The sequence below is a fragment of the Spinacia oleracea genome, chromosome 6 (genome assembly GCF_020520425.1).
Source record: "Spinacia oleracea cultivar Varoflay chromosome 6, BTI_SOV_V1, whole genome shotgun sequence".
Lineage (NCBI taxonomy): Eukaryota > Viridiplantae > Streptophyta > Magnoliopsida > Caryophyllales > Amaranthaceae > Spinacia > Spinacia oleracea.
In genome coordinates this window covers 99,166,812-99,192,418 of record NC_079492.1, presented here as the reverse complement: position 1 = coordinate 99,192,418, position 25,607 = coordinate 99,166,812, and the positions used below count along the sequence as shown (strand labels likewise).

At 40.8% G+C, this 25,607-nt stretch overlaps 1 protein-coding gene across 2 annotated transcripts; it reads right to left on the bottom strand.

The window, feature by feature from the left end:
- Positions 1–3,956: 3,956 nt before the first annotated feature.
- On the bottom strand, positions 3,957–24,266 carry LOC110804525 (transcription factor bHLH19). Of its 2 annotated transcripts, none has more exons than XM_022010124.2 (4): positions 24,169–24,266; positions 24,018–24,078; positions 4,370–4,627; positions 3,957–4,223 (listed from the first exon to the last, which is right to left on the bottom strand). In XM_022010124.2, exons 2-4 carry the CDS (start codon positions 24,030–24,032, stop codon positions 4,137–4,139), a joined length of 360 nt encoding a protein of 119 aa, XP_021865816.1. In that variant the 5' UTR covers positions 24,033–24,078; positions 24,169–24,266; the 3' UTR covers positions 3,957–4,136. The 2 variants fall into 2 exon arrangements, with proteins under 2 accessions (XP_021865816.1, XP_021865817.1); XM_022010125.2 differs by having other exon boundaries at positions 24,173–24,257.
- Positions 24,267–25,607: the final 1,341 nt, after the last annotated feature.

Below are 25,607 nucleotides of genomic sequence, written 5' to 3'. Positions count from 1 at the left end.
AGCTGAGATCGTCACAGGCAAGAAATGAATACTCCAGAAACGATGATATTGCCGGAAACGGAAATATGGATCGTATCGGAAATATAAATATTATCCAAGTCGTAGATGTTACCGGAAACGGAAACATATTACGTATCGGAAAATATTATCGGAAATGGAAATATTGCCGAAATCGGAAATATTGCCGGAAACGGAAATATTGTCTGAATCGGAAATATTACCGGAATCGGAAATATTGCCGGAAACGGAAATATTGTCTGAATCGGAAATATTATCGAAATCGGAAAATAATTCCGGAAACGGAAATATTAAATATTTGTTCGAAACGGAAATTAATTCCGGAATCGGAAATGTTAAATATTGTTCGTATCGGAAATGAATTCCGGAATCGGAAAATTAATCGGAAGCGCGTCGTACGAATTAGCATCGGACGAGCTTTCTAGACGAAGGCCCAGCACGAAGCCAGGCCCACGTCCAGCAAGGGAAACGCGCGCCACAACACGCCAGCCCAAGGCTGTGCCAGGCCCACCACAAGGCAGGCCCAGCGCGCGCCCAAGGCTGCGGCAGTCGTGGGCTGCGATGCTCGGGCTGTGCGCGCGCGCGCATGGCGCCCCTCGTGGGCTGCTGTGCGTGCGTGGATGTTTGTGTTCACATACGAAACCTAAAACGTACAGGATTCGTTTAATGATTAAATTCCTAATTCTATTTGATAAATTAATTAAATAAGAGTTTCATTAGGATTCTAATTTAATTAATTCGTATCCTAATAGGATTCCAATTCTCTTTCCATACCCCTATAAATATGTGGCCTGGGTTCACAATTTATAACAAGTTTTTCAAGTATTCAAAGTGAGTTTTTGAAAGAAAAATTCAGACACATTCCTTGCTCAAAAGTGCCGAAATTTGTAGTACCTTAAGGGCGATTCTAGTTGGTCAATCTTAAGGCGGATCCGGACGTGCTGTGGACTATCTACGGAGGGACGACACTTGGAGTCCTAAAGACTTGTTCTTGTTTGGTTCGGGCGTAGCTAGGGAAGGCACGCAACAAAGAGTATGCATCTAAACTATGCTATATGATTATGTGTAAATAATATGTATTCCTGGCTAAATGGTTTTTCCGCATGATTTATGAATTGTCATATGTATCATAACCTAACAATAAGGTCACACCAATGACATGTAACAGGCCACTGGATTAAATGAATCGGAAATTCATTTAATAGCTTTTCGGGAATTAGTTTGGAAAAATTTATTATACGATACGACCTTGCGTCGGAATCGTATATCGTATCGCGAATGTTCGTAAGCTGGGCGAAACGAATAATCGTTTCGTACGACGGTGATTCGTCGTCTACGATACGATAAATAATAGCCGTAACGCATTCGTCGCGAATACGAGCCGCATCGGAGCTGCCGACCCGTCGAGCCAAGCGCGCATGCGCGCAAGGCCCAACGAGCCAGCGAGCTCGCAACGCAGCAAGCAAGCCAGCCCGCGTGGGCGTGGCAGCATGCACAAAGGCGCAGCAACACAGCAACGAGCAAAGCAAGGCCCACAACCCATGCTGCTCGGCTGCGCTTTGGGCTTCGGCCTGCAGTGCATGTGTTGTGCGCGGGCTGTGCGCGAGCGTGTGGAGTGTGGCCGGTCAAGGCTCCTTCGTCTTGGCCGGTTACACTTAATATAACAATTATGTTATATTTTTGCCACACACAATACATTCAGTTTATTCCAGTAACCTAAACCTAATTCCTAAATTACGTTGTTCAGTTTTTCTCTCTACTTAAAAATTGTTCATCCCGAAAAGCAAACTATCTTGTGCATTGTCTAAGCTACAATAATCAAGACGGATCTGAACGTGTTGGTGAACCAAATAGGGGAACGACAAGTGGAGTTCTTTGTTTGTGTTCGTTGATACTATACTCGGGAAAACACGCTTCAAATGTAAGTATGCTTAAACTGTGCTTTATACATGTTTCCTGGCTTTGGGGATGTTCCGCACATGTTATGTATGTTTAACTGTATTCCCCTACAGTATCATGCTAGGATTTTCTACATGAAAAAAGATCCTTGTATTGAACATATCTATGCCTAAATCATTTTAAATAAGTGTCTCCCCTACAGTATCACCACCGCGGCTATCACATTATTCTTTTCTACGAGGTTGGCTTGTGAGTTACCATTGGAGTTGCTTTTGTGACGATGGTCACATTGATAGTCTTTGTGTCGTATCTTCTCACACACATAGAAAGCATTGTTGGTCTTTTGAGTCTTGTTGTTATTAGTGAAGTTTCATTTGGTTGAGTGATTCTTCTTCTTTCCCTTGAACCTATTTTTAGCCAAAGGAGTACTAGATTCAACCAAGTCAGCTTTAGAAGAATTCAAAGAGAGAGATTCAAACTTATCCTTGAGCCATATTAGCCTCTTCGGTCCTCATATTGGCAATGAGCTCTTGAAGGATCATATCCTTCTTCTTGTGCGACAATGGATTGCGGTAGTCATTCCATGATGTTGGAAATTTCTCCAAGAGCACATTGGCTTGAAGGGTTTAACATATTTCGTTCCTTCACCCAAGATGTCGGTAACGATTTTCTTTAATCATGGACTTGATCCATAATGGATTTCTCATCCGTCATCTTGAAATTGACCACTAATTACCAACCACTACTTCTTCTTACTGGCGTCATCGGCTCCATACTTCTTTTGCAAGGTGTCCCAAATGGACTTGCTTGACCGGTTGGTGATTAGGATGGAAAATGTGAGCTGAATCCGAACAAATTTGTTGTCTTCTCCTTCTTGGTCAATGCTTCAGCCGCCTTCCCAATATCTCCGCGGTTACAGAGGAATCTGGAGCTATCGCCTTGCTTGCTTCAATTTCTTCGATCACATCCTCATAGAGGGCATAATCTATTTCAAGTTGCTCAAAAAACATAAATCGCATTTGTGACCATCTCTTATAGTTTTTTCCATCAACGGGCTCCAACTTAGAGAGGTCGGGAATAGACTTGTTCAACACTGAGTTATCCATGGCAATAGACCGAATCTCGTTTTCAAATTTTTTATTTGGGTGCTTTCAAAGAAAAAATGTAGAACAATAAAATATGAAATACTTACGGAACTTTTTGTACCGTGGTAACCAACCACTCCATTGTAAACGAGATTCGGTGCAAGTGGGTTGCACAATTTTATTCAACATTTTGTTCCTTCAGATTTACAAAACTCTCAACACATAATGGCAATCTTGAGTGTGAGATTGAGTTACTAGAACTTATACCCAAACGAGAGAAAGGAAGAGGAGAAGAAGAGAGAATGATTTTGTACCAACCAAGCCAGAAAAATGAAGCATATATATAAGATTAGTGGATGAATCAAAACAACCATGAAAGCCAAAAGATTTAATGAGATCCAATGGCCATAATCATCACAATTACCCTTGATAATGAAGTTAGAGTTAGTAACCCCCCCCCCCCCCTCCCACCTCCATAATCAAGAGGAACATAAACTACTTCAACTCATCATAATCAAAAGGATTATCATCCTTAAAACGTACTTAATAAGTCTGTTACAAAAGGAATCCAAAGGAAGCAAAGAACAATCGTGACTTTTGGCCTTCGCCTGATCGGAACGGGCGAGCCCACCCGGTCGGACGCGAGTGCAACTCACCAAAACTTCACCAAATTTGCCCGGTCGGGCGCGAGTGCGAAAAATTAGCGTGTATATTCGCCCGGTCAGGCAAGCCCGCCTTATCGGGCGAATTAACCTCCCAGTTTTTCTTCACATTCGCGCCCGGTCGAGCGCCTCCACCCGGTCTCATCGGACGACCCCTTTTCCAGCTTTACTTCCAACATGACTGGCATGGGTGATGTGATTTAGCTCTGTGTATAGTCATTGTACAACCTCGTACAACGTACATTTGATTATACTTACATTCTAGGCGCGGAAAATCATTTAGATTTAGAAATAGGTTTCAAAGTTCAAGACTCTTTATAAATTACTTCGTTCAAAGAGTTGCTACTGCAGAATACATTATTATACATATAGCTAATACAATTATCATACTTTCACTAGGATGCAACAACTAAGATGTCATTAAGAAGATAATGACTCATCAACCATGGATTTGTCCTAGCAATAACAGTTCTTAGTGTTCGGAGCTGGCCACAACAAGAGCCGAACGAAGAGTTTTCATAAGATCATTCTTCTGATTCAGGTTGAAACCCTTTTCCATCTGCATAAATTAAAATAGAAAGTTTAGGGTTTGTACGGTTTTATATGTTGGATTCAAATCTTCTGTTCCACAATGTCTAGTTAAGTTGAGCTAGAAGTTTGGTTAGATTTTAATTTTAAAATTAAAAAAAATGGAAGACAGTTTACCTGTGCAACAATTGTAATGTCCAAGGCAAAATTATCAAATGGAATCATGCTACAATTAACAACACTCAAATCATGATTCTCGACCTCTTCAAGTATTGTCGTCAAAGTCCCTTTTTGTTTCTCACAATATATGTTTAAGAGGATCGTCTTATCGACTACCTTAAACACAATTTCTGGAAGTGAATTACTAAGAATCGTACCGCCAACGTTGCTGGTGGCTGTATCATCTTCAACATTTCCTTTACCTCTTATAACAAACTATACGGAACAAAAAAAAAAATTATTTATATCAAAAACATAAAAAGAAATCACGTCATCTAAAACCAGCTCTCACAATTAAGGCTACATTCTATATATAGAAATGTTACGAATACAGTAACACAAATTCTTAAATAAGGTAGGTGCACAATAAATATTAGAAGACGGATGTAAAATTATCCAAAAATGATCAAAAGCTTCTCTAGCATAAAATAAAAATTCGTATCATAAATATGTGTTTACAACATAAAATATTAACATCTTAAAAACTACTTATGATGTGTCAAGGTAACCAGACATGTTGAGGACAACTTAGTTACCCTAAATGATATAATATAATATAAGATAAAGTTGTGTTACTCCCTCCGTCCCGGAATACTTGACCTGTTTTCCTTATCGGGTCGTCCCTTAATACTTGACCTGTTTCTGAAAATGGAAATATTCTAACAATATTATATTATTTCTCACTCCACCCCTATTAACCCACCTACCCCCTACTCCATACAAAAAATAATTAAAAATTCAACCCCTACTCTCCCCCAACCCCACCCCTTTACACATTTCCCACTAACTACATTAAAATAATACCCCACTATCAACTACTACCTATTAAATTAAATAAGTCAATTCAAGTCCCTTAAACTCTGTGCCGGTCAAACCGGGTCGAGTATTCCGGGACGGAGGGAGTATATGATATGTGATAGAAGTTTATAACACTTAAGAAACCTACGATGTGTAGCACATCTAATTTGTAACATAAATGGAGATGTATCATATGAGATATATGGTTTGGATCCTCTAGAGTCGAAAAATAACTCTACAAGGTAGAGTTTGAGCAATATCAACCCTTGAATGAAAAATCAATAGCTCATATATTATCTTTCCAAAATTCCCCCTATTTTTTCTCATCAATATCCATCATCTGGTTTCCCCTTCTCACTAATATGAGCCATTGATTTTAATGTGTATGGTTTAGATAAAATTGTACCTTGTAGAGTTTTATTAAAACTCTAGAGGATCCGGATCCGATATATAGTTATGAGTTGAGATTAATTTAGCATGATATCAACGACAACAACATGGGGAAATCTTGGGGAACGTCTAACAATATAGTCCCTCCATTTCATATTACTCCTACCGTATTTATTTAAGAGATATACTTTCCTTGTTCGGCAGTATATTATTAAGAGATTCACTTTCTATTAAGAGAAACATACATACCAATTCCAATTGTATTAATCTTTCTCTCCCTCTTGTAATCTCCACATTTACTCACATTCTCTTTTTACTAAAATAAATAATTTATCCACTATCACTTTCTTACCATAAATAATAATTCAATACCTCGCTTTCATCTTATTTTATTAAATTTAATTCAACCTCCTAAAACTACGTGTTGGTCCAAGTGTATCTCTTAAATAAATATGAAGGGAGTAATGATAACTTTTCACACTATTCACAAATACAATTTCACTGTCATTTGTAATTTATGGGTAAGGAAAATATAGTCGTGTGGGATTTTATTTGATTCGTCTCAACATATACATGCTTTCGGGATATTAATTTTTTATAAATTTTAAGAATACAAAATAAGAAATATTAATGGTCGAACATTTACATTGGGAGTGTGAAAACGTAAAATATAACCATTACATCGAAACGCATGGACTAACTTTTAAAAACAAATTACACAATTAAGAATCTCTCAAAGAAGGAAACCCATTCTCCCAAACCCTAAGTCCGTCGCCTTAGCTCGTCGGCGGCCTGAGCACCGCTCACCTCGGGTCGCGGGCGAGCTCGTCCTCGCAGGTGTTCGTCTTGCCGCTGTCATAGTGTAGAAGTGATTGGTGAGGTTGTCTCCGGCAAAGAAGAAGAAGAGGAAAACAAGGTTTGTATAATCGAATCTTCAATTTCTCTTAGTGTTTTCTCTCTAGCCGGTTTTCTTTCAAGTAGGTAGGTGTTCAACCAAGCTTAGCTTTGCTTGGGGATAGTTCTTAGCACTTAGAGGGTGGAGATCAATTTCGATCTGGTTTTCAGTTGTCGTGGGCTCTCTAATCTCGAATCTACCTCGTACGCCGCTGTCGGAATCGCCGGTAAAGGTAAAGTACGAGCTAGGGTTTCTATTTTGGGAATATTAGGGGTTATCGGCATTCAGATCTGATTTGGAGGGGATTCCGGCCACTAAAAATTGGAGCTACTCTCGTCGCCGTCGTCTCGTGGTATCAGGAAAAACCCTGGTCTTGACGATAAAGGAGAGGAGGGGAATCAATTGGAGCCAACCTGGTCACCGTTGTCTTGTGGTATTGGAAAAACGCCGATCTTGACAATAAAAGGTGAAAGATGAGTTGAGGTTCTACTTCTGGTTTTGGAGTAGTCAAGTTGAGGGTTTCACTGATCTTTGTCACGGATGTCTGTCAAATTGCGTGGCTGTAAGTGGTGTACCTTTTCCTCTTTTTTCTGACCTTCTAATTTGTTGAGTTAATTAGTTTAATTTGTTGGTTTTGGGTTTAGGGATGACCATAGTTGTTATGTCCCTGCTTAGTTTGTTCATTATCTTAGTTGTTGGATCATTGGTATGTATGTTTTGGGTCAACTTGTTTTGGGTAGCTTGGTGTTGTTTCTCTGTGTTTAGTTTGGTTGTTTCCCCATATGAGGTTGTTGAAGGATTGGTTAAAGTTTCAGGGACTCTTATGTGGGAGTTCCTAATTCAGAAGCCTGGGATAGGAATGTTGGGATTAGTTGTTAAGTTTGTGGAGGTAATGCTTGTTAATAGCATTTCCTGGTTTGGTCAATTTTGTTCATTAGGTGGACGATTGTCCTTCTGTGGTGTAAGCAAAGCTGGAGGTTATGTTTTGGGTGCCATGTCAAGGGAAGGGGATATGTGTGGGAGGGGGTTTGAGTTTACTGTTGTCATGGTTGTCAGGTCATTTATGGGGTTAACTAACGTTAATTCTCATTTTAAGTTAGCGATAACTGTGTTTGTCGCTTTCATAACCTTATATTTTAACGTGGCTCCCCATTTTATGGGGATTCATAGCATGCTTTTTGAGTCACGTTTAGTGATTCATGCCGCTTGTGAGCAAATCACAAGTCCGATCCCTTGCAACCGGGTCGTGTCATTACTACTCTTCTACTTCTTTCTTTGGGTCTCAAGTGTTTCAGGTTCTTAAGGGAACCTCCAGTTTTTTTCCCATCATCTCCGGTTTCTACAAGGAAACGATCAAGAATAGCTTTGGCATGCTCCTAGTATTTTCGCAATGTAAACAAAGTCAAGTCAACAACCGGGGGGCCATCGGAGAAGAATTAACTATCCTTGTAATGTTAAGTAGTTTATTTTTAGTTTGTTATGTAAGTTAGTTATTGTAATTTGTAAACTTCATTTATTTATGCAAAATTAAGCCTATGTAAAAAAAACAAAAAAAAAACAAAAAAAATCAAAACTGATTAAAAATTAAAAATTAAAAATTAAAAATTGTTCTCAAAACTGAATTAAAACTTCTCCGATCAGCTAACGCGATGTATCCCCAATTTACCCAACACATTTCGGTACAATAATTGCTTCCTCTGACAAAAGTACGGTCATTAGAAAGGGTGAGAATTTTTTTAAAAAAAATAAATAAAGGGTGGAGTGAATTGTGAATATCACGGAAAAAGGAAAATTTGAACTATCTAGCTTATAAGAGCAACTCCAGTGGTTATAGATAATAACTTGGTTGCAGATTACAAAAGTTTCAAGCTACTAGTTTAACTATTGTAGTGATTTTAATAAATTAGCTTAGTCAAGCTAATTTGCTTGTAAAAATTTGGTCCAATAGAAAGTTAGGTAATAATTAAAATAAACTAAAACTGAATGGTTATTTATAAGAGTGGACTTATTTAAATATTAAGCTAGTATAGTAAAATTATCTTACCATTGTAATATCAAACTAGCTAGAAAGTTAATTAGCTTAAAATCGTAGGTGGTATGACAAGCTAATTTGACAATTAGATTGTTGTTGGAGTTGCTCTAAAAGATTTTGTTAATTACGACATACGTAGTAGATTTTGAAAAAATATTATCATTTACTACGTACCTAGTTTTCTATCACGTGATTGCTATTGCTACCTTAGTCCATTTCTTGTCCAATTATACTGATCGACTTGTGACATTATAATTACCCTAAATCACACTTAAATCATTTACAATCTAATAAACGGTAAAAACCAACCCAAAAAGAAAAAGAAAATCAAAAAACATTATACCCTAAGATTAAGAAAAAAAATTAGTATTGAACTCGTGCCATGCACGGCTTGCAAATAGAAACAAAAAACCTTGGCTATTAGCAAGGGACTTTAGTAAGACAAGGTTTAGCTGGAAAAGAAACTCAAGCTAGCTTTGATGAAACCACGAGATGAAGCAATCAGTTTAACCATTGGGTTGAATGTAACCTACTACTAGAAGTGGAACTATCTAGCTAAGTCGATCACACTTGGGCTGGAGGAACAACGGTAGAAACGAGACGTAGTGCAAGACTTGGTCAAGTGTTGTGCAATATAAAGTGGGGATTGATATTTGAAAAGGCTCGACTTAAGCACTTACCGTCTATTCAATCGGATCATTGTCGACTATTGATCACAACTAATGGTTTTGCGCCATTGACTGTTATTAATCGACCCTTCATAGCCCAGACAACCGCCCCAATCGGTGTCTGTATAAGTGATTAACCCGGTAGGTGCAGATGGATAAAGATGTAATCCAAGATCAAGAGTGCCTTTAACGTAACGAAGGATGCGTTTGAGAGCATTCAAGTGTTGTTCTTGTGGTGCGTGCATGAATAAGCAACATTGTTGCACGGTGTATGCAATATCAAAGCGAGTGAAAGTGATCTGAGGTACTGTAAAGCACCTGCAACACTCCAAGTGATGGATCAAGAACAGGATCACCATCACTATCACTGAGTTTGGATTTGGCGTCAACGGGAGTGGGCATGGGCTTGCAGTTATCCATTTTCACCTGATGAATTATCTCCTCAACACATTTTTGTTGGAAAAGGAACATACTCTTGCGAGTACGAGTGACTAATATCCCCAAAAAATAGCTTAACTGTCCCAAGTCGATCATGGCGAGTTCGGATTAGAGTAGATCGATAAATTGTGTTTTCAAAATCTCAGAAGAAGTAGTTAGAACAATATCATCCACATAAAACAATAAATAAGCTGTATCGTTTCCCCGACGATAAATAAATAAGGAAGTGTTTGTTTTTGCATCGACAAACCCAATGCCAAGAATATAGTTTGCAAAACCGCTGGTACCTGGCTCTTGGAGCTTATTTGAGACCATAAAGAGCTTTGCGTAGTCTGCAAACATGAGTTGGTGTTGCTCGATTTACAAACCCTGGTGGTTCATGCATGTAAACTATTTTCTTTTAAATCCCCGTGAAGAAAAGAATTCTTCACATCTAGGTGATGAATACGACAATTCTTCCCCATAGCAAAACTCAAAATAGTGCGAATGGTAGCCAGTTTCACGACCAGGCTAAATATTTCATCACAATCTATGCCCACCTGTTGAGAGTTACCATTCACCATAAGGTGTGCCTTGTGTCATTCAAAAACTTTATTTTCCATGTACTTATAATGATACAACCACATGCAACGAATAATATTGACCCTTTCCAGCGGTCTTGGGACAAGATCCCAATTATGTTGTGACATAGTAGCATTATATTCCTCAGTCATGGACACATTCCACTTAAGGTGTAGCATGGCTAGTTTGGGATATTTGGGTAATAGTGAGATAGACGGGGAATGATAAGCTGCAGAGGAAAGGTTGAAAATTTGTTTGGGTTTGAAAATCACGTCGCTTGCAAGGATTTCCATAAGTTGGATCGGTTGTAGTGGTGTAGTCATGGGATTTATTTGAGAGATTGGAATATTGGGAGGGAGGGACCATATTGAATTGGGCTTGATTAGCTTTTTTGGCCCAGGCCTCTGAACCATTGGTGTGGACAGGCTTCTAATGGAGAGGGGTAGGGGTTGTTGCGGTTGGGCCGTAGGGATTGCTGGTGGGCCGCGATTTGGAGGGGGAGTTCACAGACCATCAGTAGGGGAGAGAATGGTATTGGTCGGTTGGGCTTGAGGCACTGGGCCAGGCTGTAACGTGGGATTGGACTAGGCCGACAAGTGGGAGATAAGGGGGGATGATCCATAATCTTTTGGGAAGTTAAAGGGGCTGATTGTGGCCAAATTCCGGAAAGAGAATTCATTCTCCACAAATGTAATGTGCCTCTATAGAATAATTTTACTTGTGGAAAGATCATAACACTTGTACCCCGGTGACTAGTTGCAAATCCTAGAAAAATACATGGTGTGGACCGTGGTGCGAGTTTGTGTTTAGTGGTAGAGGTGAGATTTGGGTAACAAAAGCAACCAAAGAACCTTAGCAGATTATAAGAAGGCATTTTACGGAATAAAACTTTCATAGGAGTTTTGTTACTTAGAGTTCTAGGGGGCAAGATGTTAAGGAGGTAGCTGGCCATATCTAAACCATGAACCTAAAAAGACGGATGTAAATTTGCATGGATAAGAATAGTCCGAACAATATTATTTGTGGTTCGAATTAAGCTCTCTACTTTCCGTTATTGGAGGAATTTTTTAGGAAAGAGAAACGGAAAATCATTCCATGATCAAATGCAAATTTAAAGAATGATTTTTTGTAAAACTCTTGTCCGTTGTCACATTGAAAGGCTTTTAGATCTTTTTCAAATTGAGTTTTCACATAATTTCGAAAGCTAAGGAAATAAGAGAATGCTTGAGATTTAATTTTGGGTGGAAAAACCCACGTGAAATGAGTAAAGTCATCGAGAAGCAACAAATAGTAATTGTGACCATATTTACTTGAAATAGGAGATGTCCACAAATCCGATGGAATAATATGAAAGGCACTAACAATATTATTCATTGAAATATGAAAAGGAAGTCTAACATGTTTCCCCAAGGGACAAGAGGGACACGATTTATGATCGAGTCTTTTATTAAAGGAAATAGAATTGTTATTCCTAAGTACACTAAAAATTGGAGCACCAGGATGCCCAAGACGACTGTGCCAAATGGAAGGAGACAGAGTAGAGAGTGATATTGGTTGGTCGAAATTGGAAGACTTTGTTAATGGATAGAGATCCCCCCACGCTATTGCATTTCGTAAGAGTTGTCCTCGTATTCAGATCCTTCACAGAAAAGCCAAAAGGGTCAAACTCAATGGATACATTATTGTCACTAGCAAATTTTCTAACGGAAATAAGATTAGTGATGATATTGGGTGCAAATTTTCCAACGGAAATAAGATTAGTGATGAAGGGTCGGTGTGGTGGGGGTATAGTGGTAGTGTCAATTCCTTTTACTGGAACAAACTGAAAATTATTAGAATGCAACATGTTAGAGAGATTACCAGAGTTTCTAGTGAGGTGAGATGAGCCCCCGTGTCCATGTACGATTGATCATCGGGTGGTTGCAGAGTCACGGAGTTAAATGCGGCTCCGAGATCGCTGAGGGACATAGGTTGCTCATACTCGTTGGCTTGGGAAGAATAAGCATGTTGTTGAGTTAGGCCTCGCGGACCAGGCCCAAGGAGACCTGCAGTTGGCTTGATCTGAGTCGTAGGGCCTGCAGAAGGATATGGGCAAGGGGCTATGACCCATTAAGGTTGTTCAACCCATTGTTGAGTTGGTCTGGGACAGGCTACTTGTTGTTTCCATTGTGGCTTCCATTAGGCCTATGGAGTTTGATGTTTGGGCCTGTTGAGGTTGGCTATTTTTATTGTTGGAGGGTTGGTGGTTGTTATTATTATTGTTACCACACCCTCCTCCTCTCCCTTTTCCTTTGCCACCACGAACATTATCACAGCCGTGCCTAGACCTGCCACTGCGGTTGCTTCCTCTGTTGTGGGAGGGCTGACGTTGGTGGGTCTGCGGTGGTGCCCCGCTACCAGAAGACGCAAGTTGTGGAGTAGTAAGAGTGGTGTCCAGATGGTCATGTTGATTTTTTCGGCGCTGCTCCTCCATCTGCAACGATGAGCGAGCTTCGGAGAAGGTTGGTAGGGGCTTGGATCGTTTTATCATGGTGGCCATTATGTCATACTAACCCTTGGTGAGTCTCTTAACCATCTGCAGAACCATAAGTTTGTCCGAGATCGGGTTATCAACATCCACTAATTGATGGGAAAGCAATTTAATTTGTTGACAATACTCAAGAATATTGGCAAAACCTGCAAGTCGAGTGTTTGTATATTGATCCTCCAAGTAAACTGCTTTGGTTGTCTTATTGTCGTGAATCAATTCCTCCAGTCGTTTCCATAATTCGTGTCATAGCTATGGGTTTCATGACCGTATAGGCAAGGTCTTGAGTGATTGTTCCGTACATCCATTGTTTAACAATGGCGACTAACCTTTTCCATGCAAGATCATCGACATCAGGAGGGTGGGGAACAGAATTGTCGATGTGATCAATGATGTTGAACGCACACACATGAATTTGGAAGTACTCCACCCATGTTGCATATTGACAAGTTTCTTGGTCCAGAACCGTGGGTATTGCGTTCTTGATATGGTTGACGGAAAAGGTTAGGTGAAAGGTGGTTGGAGGAGGAAGAGGGGGGTAATTGTAGAGTCGTCATCAGAAGTGGTCAAAGACTTTGAGGACTGCACCATATCTGCGAGAGAAGGGAGTATGGTGCACGAAGGAATACAGGGGTAGGATCAGAGAAAACTAGAGTATTTCATAGGATGTGGTACCTTGTAGAATAGTGTAATTCTCCCTGATTTGGGATGTTCTCATTAATGAATATTTATAGGTGTACAACCCTAATTCTAGGAGAACAATAATTTATATAATTACACAAAATCTATCTTTACAGAATATAAGAATGAATATTAACATCAGGCATTAATTCAAGCAGTTATGTCAAGATCTCTTAATTCGAGTCTTCGCAAATTAGAAAATAAACATCGAAGAATTTGATATAGTATTGAATCAGGAGGAATTGCAGTAGTTTCGAAAAGCTCGTGTTGACTGAATTAAGGATGGGGATCGAAACACCACTTTCGTCAAACTTAGCACGGTTGTTAGACGATGGAGAAATAAAACAATGGCTATAAAAGATGCGAAAACCAATGGGTACATGAAAAGGATCAAGTGAAAAATCTTCTGGTTAGTTATTTTGAACATTTGTTCACACATGAAGGTGAGAACCAAGATTGTGACATATGTACGAAGTTTTCTGATGATAACTAGAGGAAGTTAGATATACAGTACACCAGAAGTTAGATGGATCAAGTCATGATGCTCATGGGGTCTCTTAAAGCTCCACATCCCGACGGATATCAAGCTTTATTCTACCAGAAAAAATAAAAAGTTGTAGCACCCAACGTCTACTCGATGGTCTACCTTTTATTGGCATTGGAGAGAAAGGTTGAAGGCATACTATTTTTCAAAGAGCAAAAATATAAAAGAGGTGGAGTGTGTCTGGCCTGCAATACACTACAAAAAATTGTATCTTTTATGACAACCTAATAACGACAGGTAAAAATCCCGGGAATAACAACCCAATAAAGACGGGAACGACCGTCACAAATGTCTTTTACGACGGGTTAACGACGGGATTTTCCATTAACGACGGCACCCTTTTATGACGGGTTCGCGGCGGAAAATCTCGTCGTTAATTACCAATTATTGGTCTTTAGCGACGAGATTTCCCGTCGTTAACAGTACAATTTCTATTAGTGATAATAGACTTTTCTCATGGAGGCGACTTAATTATATATAGCTATTCGAACCTCCCTAAACCGAGGGGAAGTATTGTGAATGTACTTGTAATTACAATGCTAATCTCTGCATTGTTATCGCTTCAGTAATCGAATATATCCAAGTTGTAATTCTGAGGAAAACGATCGGGAAAATGCTTTTTCAAAGAAGATTTTATCAGCATATGGTGCCAAATCAATATCTATGATAATTGGTGAGCTTTAGAGTACATATTTACACTAAGAGAATGAACAATATGATTGTTGTCCTATCACACTTTTACGTACTATGATTATCATGTTCTTGTGGTATATTTCCTATAGCTTGAGGCAGAAGCACAGAAAGAGAATCTGGAGCATGAGGTCATTGAATTGAATGATTCTAGTTCAAATGTAACTACGTCAATAGAAGCTAATAGTGACATATCTATTTGAAGCTATGGGACAAGTAAAGGAGGTAATATTGTCAAATGCATTACATAGAATCAATATTCCTTTCCGTTATTTGTAAATTTTCCTCTTCTGACTTTTATTATCAATAGGAAAAAAATAGAAAATTCGATGACGAGGCTGAAATTAAGTACAATGTATTTAAACAGTACGTTGCATGAGAAAAAAGCCGGAGAGAAATCGGTTGACAATGTTACTGTAGATCTGGCCTATAAATAAGTGTTTGGACATCGTCCAGGTTATACACAGGGTTAGGTAAAGGTCACCCGGTATTGACCAAACACGGGAAGAAAGCAAGGGTTGAGTTGGAAGCTAATTAGAGAAACTCTAAAATGAGAACAACACGATGCGAGCTACATTTGAGAAAGGAAAATGAAGCTAATTAAGAAGAAACAATAAGAACTGGAACATAAGGTTTATGAGGTCTTAGCTACCTCCTATAATATATTTCCTATTTCTATTTTTTTTAAAAAGAACTGGAACATAAGGTTAAGTTAGTCATGGCCTGACAAAATTTGTGTTGATGCTTGACATAAAAGAGGTAATGTTTATACTAACGTGAAATTGTTTTAAATATATACTTCTAGTGAAGGGATAACCAGAAGCATTTTGTGGGGAGATGCAACCAAAAATTATAAGGAGAATATACCTAAATTATTGTCATCGAGAAAAGCCCGACCCTGGGCATATGCCAGGAGTGCGATCGCCTAGGGCCCAAGGCCGGGAGGGGCCCAAATAACTGACTGATCCACACCCGTTTCTATAATATAAAGTAATCCGCACATATGTAGATGTTAAGACTAATGAGGCGTAGTGGTTGCTTTTGCTAGCAGATTCCCCAGCAATCTAGGTTTGAGCTTTGATAATTGAGTGTTTTTTTTTAACTTCTTTGTATGTCTTTTATGACAATTTCTTAGTGTTTCTTACCTATAAGATATGTGTGTCCCATTTAACACACTTATTTTAATTTTAATTTTCTTGTGCATAGATTTCAAACATTATAAAAATATCAAAATATATACTAGTAAATATTTTTCTTGAATAAAATATTATTACTACATTTGTTGTTTTCTACTCTTTTAACTTGATACGATTGTGTTAATAGAAGAGACTCAACCAATATACTAAGAGTAAATTGATTGTAAAAAAAAAATATTGCCTACATTTTTTAATCAGTACTTCGTTATTTCTATTAATGTCTTTTGAGGGGATCGTACTTCCTATTATTTGGTTAATTAACATAATTAATCATAGTACAAAATATTTTTATTGGAAAATTAGTTATTTTTAAAGGAAATGATCTCCGGTAGCAATTAATTCTTGTAAATTTAGTAAATATTTTTAAATAAGGGGCCTTTTCCTTGTTTCGCCTAAGGCCTATAAAATGTCAGGACCGGACCTGAGAAATCTTTGTTGAAACTTGACATGCTTTTGGTCAAATATACTCCTTATCTGTGCTTTATGTTATGCATTGGGTATACCTGAGGGTACTATTGGTGTATAGATATTGTTCGGGCCCCCCCCTGTGGGACCCACTTTCTACACCAATTACCAAGATACCCTTTCAGGGGAAATTACTGAAAATACCCTCAAACACAAACCTCTTGATGGGCTCAGATCAGAAGTTAGGGGCCCATATCTCAGCCCCCTACAGGCCCAAGATTCCATACCCCTACACTTGCCTATTTTTACTAATAATGCCATCTTGCATTACTATAAATATGCTTCACCTAATCATTACTCAGGTATGCAATTATTCCCACACTGACTCTCTCACTACTTTCTCTCTCTACAAGAACTGACTTGAGCGTCGGAGGGGGTTTTCACGGGAACCCCCCCGAGCCAGTTTACGTTTGCCGTTTTTGTAGGACAAACCACAACCGATTGGAGGAAAACGACAGCCTGGTTGAAGAGGCTTCCCCTATTTTCACACTTAGCATTTTCTTCGCAGAAACAGTTGGCGCCGTCTGTGGGGAAGTCAACTACAAGCCATGGTTAACACTCGACGAACCAGGCAACACTCCTCCTCTCATCGATCAGAGTCCCATCCCAATTACGTGTTGATGCCTACTTCGAGGAACGGAGATGATCACGATGGTGATCAGGACCATGAGAATCAACATCCCCATGTTGAGGGTCACCCTGAGAACTTGGTCACCCGAAAGGATTTAGAGTATTTGGCTGCTCAAGTCAATGAGGCTATCCACAACCTCCAAGGAATGGGAGAAAGACCTTCAAGGAAACATCCAAACCACCTTACCAACTCAAAGGTGAGCACAACATCTCATACCATCCACAGGGCACAGCCCCGAAGTGTGAAGGACAGGCTAGGTGACAGGGGTGGGGCACAGCCTCGCCCTCGCCAATCAAGGGCCAGCCAAGATGCACGCCGGGTAATTGAAGATCGACAATTGCACAGATGAGACCTTGATGCTCGAGACCTCTTGCACAGAAGGCGCCTCGAACAAGCCAGAGAAGCCATCAGGAATGATAGGATCACCCGAGGTCTATCCCCCTCTAGTGCTAAGACTACGGCCTTCGCACGAGACCACCCCACTCCTTCAAGACAAGTCAGACCGATCGAGGTCATCTCTCGAAGGACATCTCTCAGGAGGCACTCACCTTCTCCTATAAGGAGATGTCACTCACCCTCTAGCCGGGCTAGAGGCCGTTCCCCCAGGACAAGGGTTTCACCCCTCGATCAACAGCTAGGGGCTCATTCATCTTCTCATCGCCCAAGGCATCACTCACCCTCAAGAATAGGAAGGATCCCTCCACGCCGTGAGCGAACATACTCGCCTCTCCCAGAGAGTAGAGGTAGACATACAGTGGCGGAGCCACGGTGCCCTCAGTGGGGTCCTTGACCCCACTTGAATTTTTTTTTTATTGTTAAAATTTCAATTTTTTTTTAAAAAATAAATAATTTTAGTGAAAGTTTCATCAATTTTTAAATAGTGACCCCACTATCTCAAAATTCTGGATCCGCTACTGTAGACATACCTCCCCAAGAGGAAGATGGGACTCCCCTCCACCAAGAACTGATAGGCACAGACATACCTCGTCATTGCAAGAGGCTCTCACTCCCTTCTCCCAAGAAATAATGAACACCCCCCGCCGAGACAAAGTGAAGGTCCCTACCATCGAGCCTTTCGATGGAACTACGGAACGAGAAGAACACATGGCCGCCTATGCGGCTCAAATGAACGTTCAGACTGGATGCGGAGCTACTTGGTGCAGGTACTTTCCAACCACCTTGAAGGGTCTTGCCCTTATATGATTCAACAAGCACGTACCGAAGGGAAGCATCAAGAGCTACAGTGAGCTTGAAAAGGTTTTCATCAGCCAATTCGCGGCGGGTCGGAGGCACCAAAGGACAAGTGTCAACTTAATGGCAGTCAGACAGGAAGAGACGGAGACCCTTCGCAATTATATTAAGAGATTCAATGAAGAAGTCCTAAAGATACACAATCTCAAGGACGAGACCAAGTTCGCAGCCCTCTTGGCAGGTCTTCAGCCAGATGACTTCAAGTTTGAATTGGTCAAGTCCGGGGTATCCAACCTCGAGGAAGCAATGGAGAAGGCCCAAATGCACATTCAAGCCACAGATATTTGTAAGATCAATTGGGGTGGTGAGAGTGGAACAAGGCAAAAACAAAAGCTAAGACCTAACGGCAGCCACGACCAAACTCAGCCCTCCCTCAAAAAGTCGGTTATGGTTGATGACCATGGTGAGGATCCGAGGTATAACCGCAATAGGCGGGAGATTTACCTTGATCTCAAAGGAAAAGACATCCTCCCTAAGCCACCTGCAATCCGTACGCCCGAAGCAAAGCGAGACAAGTCACTTTGGTGTGAGTTTCACCACGAGTGCGGGCACACCACAAAGAACTGTAGGGAGCTGAAAAAGGCACTGGATCACTTGGCTGACAAGGGCAAGCTGAATAATTACTTAAGGAAGAATCCCCCAAAAGAAAAAGCCAAAGAAAAGGAGTCTCTTAGTGATGATACGGGAGACTACATTGGAGTGATAGCCGGAGGCTTGGCAACAGGCGGTTCTGTGAGCAAGGCGAAGGAGAGCTTGTGGGCACTGGAACATCAAGTCCTAAAAGTGGCATCGGCTTCTCAAACAGCCCCGGTGATGACATTTGGTGGGAACACTAGTCATCCAATTCAAGAGTCCCATGACGATCCGCTGGTCATCGAGATGAAAGTCGCTAACTCAACGGTAAGGCGAGTGTTAGTGGATAGTGGATCATCCGCCGACATCATTACTCTAAAGTATCTAGAAGGGCTCAAGTATTCCAAAGATGATCTGAAAACCATCTCCCAGCCACTCATTGGATTTGGAGGTCAAGGCGTCCATCCTCAAGGCACCATCAAGCTACCTGTCAGGTTGGGTCCTAAAAACAAGGGAAGACGGTTGTTGGTAGACTTTCTTATCGTGGACATCTCCCTGCCATACAACATCATCTTAGGCCGACCTCTACTAAGCAAAATAAAATCCGCAATCTCGGTGTACCAACTTCTCATGCAGTTTGAGTTGGAAGATGGCTCCGTGGGAAAAATCTTTGGGGATCAACAAGTGGGCAGGCGATGCTATGTTAACAGCCTCAAGAGAGGGACAAGTACCCCCAGCCACTGGCCAAGAAAGCCAAGCCAGAAGGGACTCGAAACTCCTGAAGGCAAGCCCCTCCCTCGCCCATGGAACACCGACAACCTTAGAAGGTTTTATGTTCAATCTCCTAAGAATTTCTCCCTTTCTCAAAAGTACTTAGCTTTATAGCTCACATCCATAGTTTTCAACGATGAAAGTGGGGGTAAGATACATGTAAGCCCGCCATAGGCTAAATAACATCTCATCATTGTAAACAAAGCTTTATATCTTCATGGCAATAGTAAAGAACTCGACCAGTAATATTACTTAGCAAATTTTGTTTCTAGAATGTTGTAAGTAGAAGCCAAACATTGGCCATGCAAGCGCAGCACACGTCAAAAGGAAAGCACACGTCAAGCACATGAACTCATACTTAGTGAAATAATCTAAGTCATTTTTGGTGCTTCATCGTTCGCCCAATCATGGGGCTCATTAGTCCTTTTGGAGAACAACAGCCCATTCCCATACTTAGCAAAATAATCTAAGTCATTTTCAAGAATGACGTGTCATCGTTCGCCCAAGCATGGGGCTCATTAGCTCCTTTGGAGAACAACAGCCCATTCCCATACTTAGCAAAATAATCTAAGTCATTTTCAAGAATGGCGCATCATCGTTCGACCAAGCATGGGGCTCATTAGTCCCTTTGGAGAACAGCAGCCCATTCCCATAATTAGCAAAATAATCTAAGTCATTTTCAAGAATGGTGCATCATCGTTCGCACAAACATGGGGCTCATTAGCCCCTTTGGAGAACAGAAGCCCATTCCCATACTTAGCAAAATAATCTAAGTCATTTTCAAGAATGGCGCATCATCGTTCGCCCAAGCATGGGGCTCATTAGCTCCTTTGGAGAACAACAACTCATTCCCATACTTAGCAAAATAATCTAAGTCATTTTCAAGAATGGTGCATCATCGTTCGCCCAAGCATGGGGCTCATTAGTCCCTTTGGAGAACAGCAGCCCATTCCCATACTTAGCAAAATAATCTAAGTCATTTTCAAGAATGGTGCATCATCGTTCGCCCAAACATGGGGCTCATTAGCCCCTTTGGAGAACAGAATCCCATTCCCATACTTAGCAAAATAATCTAAGTCATTTTCAAGAATGGCGCATCATCGTTCGTCCAAGCATGGGGCTCATTAGCTCCTTTGGAGAACAACAACTCATTCCCATACTTATCAAAATTTATCTAAGTCATGTGCGGAAAGTAGAAGCCATGGCACCATAAGTAGAAGCCATGGCACCGTCATGTGTATGACAAGTAGAAGCAGAAGCCATGGCACAATCATGTGCGGCGAGTAAAAGCCACGACACCATCATGTGCGGCAAGGAGAAGCCATGGCACCATAAGTATAAGCCTTGACACCATCATGTGCGGCAAGTAGAAGCCATGGCACCATAAGTAGAAGCCATGGCACCATCATGTGCGGCGAGTAAAAGCCACGACACCATCATGTGCGGCAAGGAGAAGCCATGGCACCATAAGTAGAAGCCTTGTCACCATCATGTGCGCAAGTAGAAGCCATGGCACCATAAGTAAAAGCCACGACACCATCATGTGCGGCAAAGAGAAGCCATGGCACCATAAGTAGAAGCCTTGACACCATCATGTGCGGAAAGTAGAAGCCATGGCACCATCATGTGCGACTCTCTCTCACGCACCGCACCCGACATCGGGCGACAAAACAACAGCCACGCCAAGAGAAAGCATCAGCCATCACCCTACCCACGTACATACGTCGAAAAAAAAAAAAAAAAAAACAGGAGCAGCCACGCCGAGAAAGGAACAGCCACGCCTGGCATGCCCTTCCTCCGCCAGCCTTCGCCAAAAACAAAAAAAAAAAAAAAAAAAAAAAAAAGAAGGAGCAGCCACGCCAATCGGCGCCTCTTGCCCGATTAACAAAGAGCAGCCACGTCGAGTCATAACAGCAGCCACGCCGCTCAACCATGCCCGCGCCCTTGGGGCGGAAAACAAAAGTCAAGCCCAGCCTTGTGCCCGCGCCCTGTGGCGGAAAACAAAAACCAAGCCGAGCCTTGTGCCCGCGCCCTTGGGTGGAAAACAAAAGCCAAGCCGAACCTTGTGCCGGCGCCCTTGGGGCGGAAAACAAAAGCCAAGCCCAGCCTTGTGCCCGCGCCCTTGGGGCGAAAAACAAAAGCCAAGCAGAGCCTTGTGCCCGCGCCCTTGGGGTGGAAAACAAAAGTCAAGCCCAACCTTGTGCCCGTGCCCTAGGGGCGGAAAACAAAAGCCAAGCTCAGCCTTGTGCCAGCGCCCTTGGGGCGGAAAACAAAAGCCAAGCCGATCCTTGTGCCCACGCCCTTGGTGCGGAAAACAAAAGCCAAGCCCAGCCTTGAGTCGGCGCCCTTGGGGCGGAAAACAAAAGCCAAGCCCAGCCTTGTGCCCGTGCCCTAGGGGCGGAAAACAAAAGCCAAGCCGAGCCTTGTGCCCGCGCCCTTGGGGTGGAAAATAAAAGCCAAGCCGAGCCTTGTGCCGGCGCTCTTGGGGCGGAAAACAAAAGCCAAGCCGAGCCTTGTGCCCGCGCCCTTGGTGCGGAAAACAAAAGCCAAGCCGAGCCTTGTGCCGTCGCCCTTGGGACGGAAAACAAAAGTCAAGCCCAACCTTGTGCCCGTGCCCTAGGGGCGGAAAACAAAAGCCAAGCTCAGCCTTGTGCACACGCCCTTGGGGCGGAAAACAAAAGCCAAAGCCCAGCCTTGTGCCCGCGCCCTTGGGGCGGAAAACAAAAGCCAAGCTCAGCCTTGTGCGCGCGCCCTTGGGGCGGAAAACAAAAGCCAATCTCTGCCTTGTGCCCGCGCCCTTGGGGCGGAAAACAAAAGCCAAGCCCTGCCTTGTGCCCGCGCCCTTGGGGCGAAAAACAAAAGCCAAGCCTAGCCTTGTGCCCGCGCCCTTGTGGCGGAAAACAAAAGCCAAGCCGCGCGCGTCACACCCATACCTCTCTCAGCACAAATTTGAAGCAACCGCCCAATGTAGAATGTCTCAACTAGGCATGACCTTCGCCAAGCTCACAAACATTGCTAGCCAGCCGGGCAAGGAACCCATGTATACATAACAAAAGCCGGAGGGCTGAGTTCATTCCGCCAAACTCCCGAGTCTTTGGCCAGAACTCGCAAATTTGGCGTGGGGCTAATGTTCGGGCCCCCCCCTGTGGGACCCACTTTCTACACCAATTACCAAGATACCCTTTCAGGGGAAATTACTGAAAATACCCTCAAACACAAACCTCTTGATGGGCTCAGATCAGAAGTTAGGGGCCCATATCTCAGCCCCCTACAGGCCCAAGATTCCATACCCCTACACTTGCCTATATTTACTAATAATGCCATCTTGCATTACTATAAATATGCTTCACCTAATCATTACTCAGGTATGCAATTATTCCCACACTGACTCTCTCACTACTTTCTCTCTCTACAAGAACTGACTTGAGCGTCGGAGGGGGTTTTCACGGGAACCCCCCCGAGCCAGTTTACGTTTGCCGTTTTTGTAGGACAAACCACAACCGATTGGAGGAAAACGACAGCCTGGTTGAAGAGGCTTCCCCTATTTTCACACTTAGCATTTTCTTCGCAGAAACAGATATGAAGGAAAAAGTAGATAAAAAAAACTCTATGGAATACATCGAATTCATCCCTTTCTGAAATCTCTTCCGTTTGCACTTTAATTCTCTACCTAAGATCTGTTAAATAATTTCCCTGAAGTCTTGGGAGTTGGAAAACTTTCAAAATTCGGGGCTGATATTTCCGTATTGTTCCTCTGCTAGTCCCCCTCGGTCTTCTGATATACTAGGGCAACAATTAAGACTCGATTGTTTGTATTCTGAACAGGAAATTAAAGAAGAAAATTTCTGTGACTTTATTTATGATTCATCAAGGGCCAACCTATTCCCTCGAAATAAGCATTAGATGATCATCCACACGAGATAGATGAGTGTTTTAACAATTAATTGATCACTCATCGGTTAATTGTTAAAAGTTATGTGATTTAAATTGAATCATGAACTAAAAAATAGTCATTTTTATAGTAATCATATTGATTTTGAAAATTGACAACAAAAAACAGAAAATTACTTTATTTTCATATTTTGTTTTTTAATTTGGTAAAAAATAGGAACTGGAAACTAAAAACAATACCGAACGAGTCCTTAAGAAACTGAATAAGTAAAGAATATTAGTATTATCTAATAGTAAAAACAATATGTAAAATCTAGAAGTTCAGTATGCTTAATTAACGAATTCATATAATAACAAAAAAGATTTCACAACAAAAAGGAATAGAAAAGAATCAAGGGGCCAACTTTACATATGTTGAACATGCAATAGAATGAACAGATCATAAACAAATTAATACTCCCTCCACCCGAATTCAGTTGTCACGTTGATATATATGTCCTAGTATATTATCAACGTAAACATTAAATCCAGAAGGAGAGCGTGACTTAAGAATGACTTCCTTGTAAACTAATAATAATCGGAACTGAAACCAAATAAAACTTACTCGGCATGCTTCCATCTTAAATCTACCGGTTTGTTTTCACTCTTCGATCCTTTTCTGCAAGCTATGAAACCAATTAAGAGTTAGATCACTAAAAAAAAATGAGAATTACAGATATCACAAATAAGAAAAGGGAAGAACTAAGGAGTAGTACCTACTGAAGCTAAAAATAAGAATATAAGAGAATGGGGAGCGGTGAGGCGTACGGGTATCTCCCTTTCTTGTTATATAGGTAGCTTTAATAATAAAACAATATATTCCTCCACAATTTTTTTTATTTTTTTATTTTTAAGATTAGGAATAACATAGATTCCAACTAATCTATAGATTTATTCTAATAACATACTTTTGTTAAAAATATTGTAGAACAAGGCTATCATGTACGGACTAGTTGTCGACTGAGTTATGCACTCTTCAATAAAAAAAATTATTACATTAATTATAACTCTTTGGAATTAGTTGGAATGTTAATCGGATTTCATTTCATTAATTTGTGTTTTTTAACTACTTTGTATTTTATAACAGGACCACTTTAAAAAAAAAAATTGCATAAAGCTACTAGTAAAATAAATGAACGTGACACGTTCTAGGTTTAATTTTAATTTATATTTTCTTAAGAAAAGGAACATCATCCTAGATTTAAACACTTCATCTAACACGTTCATTACAAAAAATGAAATTAAAAATTATATCCAAAGATGGAGATATTTAAAAGCATATTTGCTACAAATTTTGTTAAGACAATTTAAATAAAGCATATTTGCTACAAATTTTGTTAAGACAATTTAAATTCTACTACGTTGAACGAATATTAATAGCACTTTTATGGATTCAAATAACTAGGTGTTTATTTTTCATTTTGTTATCAAACATCGACATTTTCGTTAAATCATTAACAGTACATTATGCAACCAGTATAGATCTATATAAGCAAAAAGTGCGCATCTGTTACAATTAGGAGTCAATAGTCGATTTTTTTCACTCTTTGTCGTACGAACTGGTTTTATTTTGTCATCAACTTTAATGGTCGATATTAAAGATTAACCATAATAATTGAAAAAAATCGCAAATGCAATTGTCCCGCTCCATTTCACGACTCACGTGGCTCTTCCTATCGCCCCGTGCAAAGCAAGGGCAAACTTTGGTTTTTGTTGTTTATTTTTTATGTTTTATTATTATCCTTGATGCCAAAATTTATGGTAGTCGTCACTAGTCAGTCGTCATGCCAATCCATTAATCTTGATTTGGTTTCTTTGCAAATTTAAACTTATACTTCCTCAGTTTATTTTTACTAGCAACGTTTGAATACTTTATACTATTTGTTGCAAGTTCTCATTGGAAAACACAAAGAAAATAGTGTAAAATAAGAGAGTCCCGCATTATAAAAAACTCTTCATATTTTCTTTGTTTACTAATTGGGGTGTGAGTGTAACTATCGTTTGAGAAAGTGTGACAATAGTATGGGTGGACACATAATACACACGCGCGTATCGGGCCAGGCCGGGCTCAGGGGGTGAGTTTTGCAGGCCTTGCCTATTCTTTTTGGTACCGGGCTGCTTTGGTTAATTCCTTGCTACGGGAATCTGTATCGAT